The following is an 8,303-nucleotide window of genomic DNA, read 5'->3' as shown; positions in this document are numbered from 1 at the left end:
ACCTTGAATTTAGAAGCTAACTATGATGCTTCATCTTTCCTGGTGCTGGCTGGGATTACAGGCCTGTGCTGCCATGCCCAGACATTCTTCCTTTTATCTCAAAAATCAAGTAGGCATTGGATCCCTTCTGCTTGGTTATGTTTATTCTGTGGGAGGCATAACCAGAACACTTGGACGTGGGCTATACTCTGACTGGTCACGTTCAAGAGCAGCAGGGTGTCCTGCTGGTGGCATTGCTCTGACAGGTTATTGATAGGAAAGTGAGGGCCTTAATCGTGTTCGACATTGATAGAGCTGTTGAGACTTCCCAAACGAGGCAGAGGCAAGAGGCAAGTTCAATGCCAGCCCTGTCTACTTAATGAGTTCTAGGCTAGCCAGGACTTCACAGTGAGATTACACTTCAGAGAAACAAAGCAAAAGACTCCAAATGAATAAGGTGTGTGTGTGTGTGTGTGTGTGTGTGTGTGTGTGTGTGTGTGTATTTTGTTTTGGAAACAGGGTCTCATTGTAGCTCAGGCCTGATTCCACCTAGCTATGAATCCAAGGATGACTTAAAATGTCTAACCCTCAAGCTTTTACTTCCTGGTGCTGGAATTACAGGTGTGGGCCACCATGACGGGTTTATGGTGCTTGAGGTAGAAGAATCCAGGGCCTTCTGCATGCTAGTCTACTCCTCCTACGGCTGGAGACATGAATCACTGAAGTGAAAACCAGTTTGGCCTTTGCTGGCAATGTCGGACAAAGGATCTTGTATTTGGGACCCTTTGGTGTGACAGGGTGACCGGGCTAAGCTCCAGCCACCCCTTCCTGCTTCAGGAATAGGTGGTGCTCTACGATCTGGTCAGAGTAAACGCACAGAAAGAAGCTGAGCTAATTTCCCTGCTTGCACTGTCTTTAATAGATAACTGTTCTTCAGACCCTGCTGAGGAACCTGTAGCTAGAATCCACTCACTGAGACACGATGTAAGCTACAGCCCATGGCTCATATGAAAGCCCCGGAAGCCATCCTCTCCCTGCTGCCGTGGGTAGTATATAATTAGTTCGGAGTGCAGCTTGACCCCGGTGATTTTTCTGACGCAGTTGGCCCGCAGTGTGCCCTTTCTGAGACCTCCTGTGTCTTCTCCACAGCTGGAGATGCCCTAAACTGCACGCAGCACTTCCTGTGGGCGTGGCCTTGCATCCTAGCCTCTCCTCGGTGGTGGCTGCCATTCCTTAATGGGTCACATGTTTCAGCTACTCTCAGTCACAAAGCTCTTTGAAATGGACCGTGAGTGGCTGTGTGGATCATAATCGAGTTTTCCGGTCCCTCCTATTTCTTTTTTTAAAATGATTCTCTGATGGAGTTCTCTCAAAGAAACACTATAATTGGGCAGCCTGGGGCATGTGGGAAAGCCACCCCCCTCGTCCCCGATGGCGTCAGTAGCTTTTCTCAGGAGAGGAAAGGCAGGGTATCCCCACTGGGAGATGACAGCACTTGTTTCAAGTTGGGGAAGAGCCTGTGGTCCTCTTCCTGCGTTTGGAGGGGAAAACGAACACACAATGTTCGCGCTTTGCCAGCGTCTCTTTTTCCAACATGTCATATCCTGGCCGAAGGCAGCAGGGGTCAGGGCAGGAAACTGCAGCTTCTCAGAATGAGACAAGGCTTTCCCAGAGCCGCCATTGGCTCCTGGGAACTATAAAGCATGCTTATCCAGAAACGGTCTCCCACTTTTCTTCCTGGAGGCCAGAGCGAAGGGTAAGTGGGGAGTCCAGGGGATGCGTCTGTAATGGGATTGGTGACATCGGAGTCAACTCTTGGGGCATCGTGTATTTGGGGTTCTAATTCGTTCCTGTTATCTGAAAACTTCTTACTGGTCAGATGGATCACGGAGGTTAGGGAACTAAGAAGCATCAACTGGGTTGGTAGCCTGTCTCTAAAAGCCTTCATCCTACCTGGTGCCAACGAGTCCTGGCTGTGCGTGCTGATGCAAGCCTGGAATTCTAGAACTCAGGAGGTAGAGGCTGGAGAATCAGGGGGTTTGAGGCCAACTTGGACTACGCAAGAGCCAATCTTTAAAAACAACAAAAACAAGTGGAGAGAGATAAAAACATTAATAACTTCTGCCCTGCTTGTTCAGGTTTGACATGCTCTTTCTGAGACTTATTTGACACCTTTAAGAAGTTCTGACTGGTGGAAAGTGTTGGGATTCTGTAAACCCCACCCCTCAGTTACCTAGCAACAGTCAGGTATACCCCACCCCTCAATTACCCAGCAGTGGCCAGGTATGCTCCGCCCCAGTGACCTGACACTATAAAAGGAGCTGCTTGACCCCTCCTCTCTCTCTTGCTCTTGTGCTCTTGCAGCCTTGCTCGCCCACCCCTACCCCTCCTCTTCCCTTTCCCTCCCCCCTCTCTCCCACATGCTCATGGCCGGCCTCTACTCCTCTACTTCTCCCTCCCCCCCCCTCTCTCTCCCACCCTCTTAACTCTCCCATGACCTGAATAAACTCTATTCTGTACTATACCATTGCGTGGCTGGTCCTTCAGGGGAAAGGGATTCCCAACATGGACCCCCCAGAGGCATCTCCCTTGCCCCCAGGCCTCGCCGCACCTCCATGGGCCATATGCCCTCCACTCTCTTCATCCTTCCCCTAACAGAAAGTACAGTGTATGTGAAAATGGGGCTCTCTGGTTACCAGGACAGATGGCCTTTTACAGATGAGCCTGGTGACGTTCAGCTTTCTCCCTTAGTCACCTTTTCTTGGCTTCAGCTTACCTGGAAACAAGGAAGCCTCCAGTGAGTTGCTAGCATCCTATCCCTTTCCCTTTCCTTTTTTTTTTTTTTTTTGCCTCGAGACAAGTTCATGTCATGTAGCCTTGAATGGTCTAGAACTCAATATTTAGACTAGGATGGCTTTGAACTCTCAATGATCCGGCCACCCAAGTACTAGGATTAGAGAGAGGGAGGGAGAGACAGAGGGAGAAGGAGGGAGAGAATGGGAGGGGGCGTACCTTGAGTCCTAGGACACAAGTCTCTGCATAATGAAAAGCTTTTGTTACATGCACAGTTTACAACTTTTAAGGCGTTCTCTTCTTTTTATTGACCCTTATTTGCCAAGGGTTGGGGAAGGGACTAGGATGAGGGTGTCATGCCACACAATGGATCTACGACCAAGCTACAGCCTCCGCCCAAGTGTCATTTTGAAAACAGAGCAAAGTCTCTGTTTCTAGAACATTTTCTTGGAGCAGCCTTCTAATGGCCTCCACCTTCCCGTTTAAATCTTTATTTAAATCTATAGATAAAGCCCATAGATTCTGTTCTCTGGAAGAAAAGCAGAAGACAGCATAATCTCTGTTTGAATGCACAGTTAGCGGGTTCTGAGAACTTGTGTGACCTGTCCCAGACTCCAGAGTCGGCCTTTGAAAACTTGACACATGACCCAGTGGTAACTTACCCCTCTGTTCCCAGTCCTGAATGGTTTACTTATTCATGTATTCATTTCGGCAGCCTTACGGATTGACTCTGGGGGTTGAATGCTAGGTAAGTGATCTACCAAAGCAACACCCCCACCCAGCGCAAGGTCTATTCATTATTTGAGGGACTTTCTCACGTACACCGGCCAGCTCTAGCATAGGGCAGCAACGGGTGCGGAAACTCAGGCTAACTTTGCGTCTGTGTCCCCTACAGGGCATGGAGAAGCGGGCGGCCTGGGAGCCGCAGGGCGCGGATGCGCTGCGGCGCTTCCAAGGGCTGCTGCTGGACCGCCGCGGCCGGCTGCACTGCCAAGTGCTGCGCCTGCGCGAAGTGGCCCGGAGGCTCGAGCGTCTACGCAGGCGCTCCCTGGCGGCCAACGTGGCGGGCAGCTCTCTGAGCGCCGCTGGCGCCCTAGCAGCCATCGTGGGGTTGTCACTCAGCCCGGTCACGCTGGGAGCCTCGCTCGTGGCGTCGGCCGTGGGCTTAGGGGTGGCCACCGCCGGAGGGGCAGTCACCATCACGTCCGACCTCTCCCTGATCTTCTGCAATTCCCGGGAGGTGCGGAGGGTGCAGGAGATCGCCGCCACCTGCCAGGACCAGATGCGCGAGCTCCTGAGCTGCCTGGAGTTCTTCTGTCAGTGGCAGGGGCGCGGGGACCGCCAGCTGCTGCAGAGCGGGAGGGATGCTTCCATGGCTCTTTACAAATCTGTCTACTTCATCGTCTTCTTCGGCTCACGTGGCTTCCTCATCCCCAGGCGTGCCGAGGGGGCCACCAAAGTCAGCCAGGCCGTGCTGAAGGCCAAGATTCAGAAACTGTCTGAGAGCCTGGAGTCCTGCACTGGCGCCCTGGATGAACTTAGTGAGCAGCTGGAGTCCCGGGCCCAGCTCCGCACCAAGGCCGGCCGTGGCCACAATCTGAAGATCCCCGCTGATCTGGATGCAGCGTTGTTTTGCTAAGCGCATCCTCTACCTATGTGGAATGTTCTAGATTCGTAGCATCCACAGGGAAGTGCTACATGAGTGGAGCGCAAAGGATGGCAGAAGCTCTTTTTGCAGGGCATCAGTCCTTAGCTCCTTGTGTTTATGAAAGACTTTTCACTTGTGTAATCCCGATTGAGTGTGTGACCCTAAACGACCACTATGGGGACCCCAAAATCCTTTTGGCTGTACACAGCTTGTCAGCTTGTTCCTCAATTAGAGTTATTGGGATGGGGGGCTTGGTGGCTTGAGTAATAGAGGTCTGAAGAAGTAGCTCTTTCCTCTGGGACCTCTTTTAAATTCTTACCCTGCGATTCTCAAATGTTGGCGAGAGGAGACTTTGACTTTTCAACCGTGCTTCTACAGTTTCTGATACGCAGAACTCCAGAATCCAGCACAAGAAGGAAGAACCTTGTCTTGGAAGGGGTCGTAGACCCAGACTGGGCCGTGGAGCTGACTTGCTCTGCTCTTCCCATCCGAGCCAGTTTATCCACCCACAGACCAAGCCTGGCTATTGTATGGACTTTTCAGATGTGGCTTCAAATCCTCTAGGTACCCTGAGAGGGAAAGCCACCTGAAGAGTCACTTTAATCTCAACACACTCACTCGCCCCCCCCCCCCACTTCCATAAAGAAGCTAGGGGAGGGGCGAGGTGAAATCCCCGACATATCTAAATGACTAGAGCACAGAGGAGAGAGAGCAATGACCCTTAATAGTTTTGGACTGGTCACAGGCTCTGTCCCCTACCATCTGTGACTTATCTTGCCGAGACTTGGCTTGTTCAGTGACACCGATGGTGCTAAGAGCCCACCCTGTTTTGAAGCCCCGAGATAAGGATGACAAGCCCAAAGGCTAGCTCACAAAATGTAGTTGCTGGCCTAGCTCCTGACTCTCTGTCACCTGGGGGCTTGCTGGAAGGGTTAACTGTTGGGCTCTGTCCCAGATTTCTGAAATCAGGAACTGCAAAGATGAGGCCCGCCACTGGCTGATTCTGATGCCCCATGAATGTTTGAGGATGAAGGTAGCAAATGCTCACCTCCAGCCAGTGTGGTGGGACAGACCTGTAAGGCCAGCAATGGAGATGGAGGCGTGTGGGGGGTTGGGGGAGACCAGTCATTCAGGGTCATTCTTGGCTACATAGTAAACCCAAGGCCATCCAGGATTATGAGTCCCTGGCCTCAAATGACAAAACCAAAAGCCTCCTTCTGACTCCCCTCAATTATTCAAAGCATCTCCAGGGCCTTGGGGCCTTCAGAGTCACCCTCAGAAAGTCCAGGAAAGACTGGCCCAGAAGCCAAAGAAAGACTATGCTGTGTGTTTGTAAAGCCAGTTACTCTGTCCCCTATGAACTAGGAGACAGAACACTGCCGACCCTTTAGAGAGCAGCATTGCCCATTCCTTGTAGGGGACTGGGTTAGAAGTGATGTGAACCAGGAAAACAAACAAACAAACAACAACAAAACAAAACAAAAACAAACAAAACCCCTTTATTCTCTGAAAACTCCAGACAACATATCTTTATTTATTTAAAATCAGTTATTTAATTTCTGCTTGTTATTTACATTTGATTTTATTTAACCCTCACATTTATAAAATAATAAGAATAGTATGTCTGAACAGCAAAGGAGTCTCTTAAGGCTCTTTCCAAAAGGGCATGTTTGGATTTCTAGAGTCTTTTTCCCCTGCAGAGAGGACTCTTTAGTGTTGGACAAGACCCTTGTAAGTAAGATGGAGGAGCCCTGAAGAGAGACTAAGCTGAGTTTTGAACTAGTACATGGAGTCCTGAATGGTGGACTGTATGAACGATTAAGCCTATGTATCCTGAAGGTACTTGGCCAGAAAACACTTGACTTGAAAAAGAAATCCTTCAAGAGTGGAGGAGTAGAGACACGTGAAGGAAGCATTTACACCTTGGAGACCTGATGTCCTATGAAACTCTGTTTTTATAGAAGTGTGTTATGGTAGAGATCCATTGCATTTTTGACTTTGGGGCTGTAAGAAACCTGTTATCTATGTTTAAGAAAGTACTTCTAATTTATTCAATGTCTTCCTAAATTATCCTTTTAAAACAAAGTTGGAAAGTCTATGGGACCATACCCAAGAAACCTTGGCTGTCTATTTAAATTATTTAATGTTATACATTAGCTCAGCCTCTATGCTGCCCAGTGATGGCCCGGTGTCTGAGGAAATGTAATTTTGGCATGGGGGGGGGAGGGCTGCTCTTTCTATATTTGTTTCTGTTTTGTACAAACTGTAATCAAGTTATATTCTGATTTAATTTGACACTGGTATGGCCTTTTTTTTTTTTTGACATTGTGTCTTTTTCCTTGCTGTCCTTAAACTCACCGAGATCTGCCTGCTTCTGCCTCCTGAGTGCTGGGATTAAGGGAGTGTGCACTATTCCCAGCTTGTTTTTTTTTCTTTTAAACCTGGTGTCATTTCTAGACCGCCTTGTGTGGGTGCTGGAGTACACCTCATGCTGGCCTTGTGCCATCTGGTTAAAGCCACTCCCTGACGTCATCCTGTATTGATACCTCGTTTTGGGTTATATTTCTCCAATACTGAGCTGTTTCATATAAACCAAAGTGAGAATATTTTGAGTATATCAAAGTACTAAACTTGTGGCGGTTTTATCCGTGGCCTGCTTCGTGCATATCAGAGAGGAGTATCTACTGTTGATCCACAGTGGAATGTAGTAGTGACTCAGCCTACAACAAAGGCATGGTGGCAGAAAAATTTAGAGTTTGAGTTCCAGGGCACCTGAGCTACACAGTGAGACCTCATCTCAAAGGCAAAACAAGACAACCAAAGCTGAAAACACATTTGAATAATTCACTGTCTGTCTGTAATGACGGATTACTCGGTCATTCTCTTTCTTAGGTGTACGCACATTGTGAAGATCGGAGGATTTGCCAGGGGTTCGCAAAGCTCAGTACAATTGCCCTAGAGACAAACTGTTTATTTCCTTCATGGGACAGTGAAGTGGGGTTTTCTCTTCCAAACTTCATTCTGTAAGCAAGCAGGTCGATGGGGACTGTGGCAAAAATGAAAACAGAGAAATAAGCCGCAGGGGTTGGGAAATAGGTGTTCTAGATGCTGGGGTGTTCCTGTGTCCCTCTCTTGGTTTTTCAGTCACCTGGATTGTTTTGTTCCACGGTAAAGGGAATACATTTGGTTTGCTTCTTAAAACTCTGACAAAGTTTTGGGGATGGAGAGATGGCTCAGTGACTAAGAGCACTTGTTACTCTTGTGGAGAACAGGTGTTTGATTCCTAGCACGCACATGATAGCTCTGCTATCTGTAACTCCAGTTCCAGGGGATACCCTTTTCTGATCTCCATGGACACCAGCCATGCACATGGCACACATACATATATGTGGACAAAACATTCATATATACAAAATTTTAAAAATCATAAAAAACACCCCCCCCCCAGAAAGAAAGAACCCTCAGATAGCATTTTAACCCTAACTCCTGTGTATTTTTGCCCTAGACATGGGCCATGTCCAACATGATGAATTTCAAAGGTAAAAGTATTTTCTGGGTGGGAGTGGGGGAGAGAGGAGTGCTGTAGAGACCATTCTAGATTGGGTACGTCAGTCAACTTGCTGGGTTTTTCCTTCGGCAGCTTGGTGTGAAAAGTAAGGAAATTAGACAGAGGTTATACAGGGGCTGAGGTGCTGGCTCCGTGGCTAAGGGTCTTAGCGGTTCTTTTGGAGAAACACCCGTTTGGATCCAGCATCGATTTCAGTTGGCTCACAGCTATGTGGAGCTCCAGCTTCAGGGGATTTAATGCCCTCTTCTGGCCTCTGTGGGCACCTGCCCACCCTCATACAGACGGATCAAAAATCAGTCGTAGAAAGGAGGCCAT

The 8,303-nt window shown here is 48.8% G+C and overlaps 1 protein-coding gene across 1 annotated transcript; it reads left to right on the top strand.

Moving 5' to 3' along the window:
- Positions 1–1,605: 1,605 nt before the first annotated feature.
- Positions 1,606–6,598, top strand: APOLD1 (apolipoprotein L domain containing 1). The gene is made up of 2 exons (XM_080913939.1): positions 1,606–1,735; positions 3,668–6,598. Exon 2 carries the CDS (start codon positions 3,671–3,673, stop codon positions 4,409–4,411), a length of 741 nt encoding a protein of 246 aa, XP_080770065.1. The 5' UTR covers positions 1,606–1,735; positions 3,668–3,670; the 3' UTR covers positions 4,412–6,598.
- The last annotated feature ends 1,705 nt before the right edge of the window (positions 6,599–8,303 follow it).

This window comes from Micromys minutus, assembly GCF_963924665.1.
Source record: "Micromys minutus genome assembly, chromosome: 3".
Taxonomy (NCBI): Eukaryota; Metazoa; Chordata; class Mammalia; order Rodentia; family Muridae; genus Micromys; species Micromys minutus.
This window is presented reverse-complemented; position numbering and strand designations above follow the sequence as displayed.

Excerpts from the sequence above, each read along its gene's own strand:
- APOLD1 (XM_080913939.1), top strand. The coding sequence starts at position 3,671 with ATGGAGAAGCGGGCGGCCTGGGAGCCGCAGGGCGCGGATGCGCTGCGG.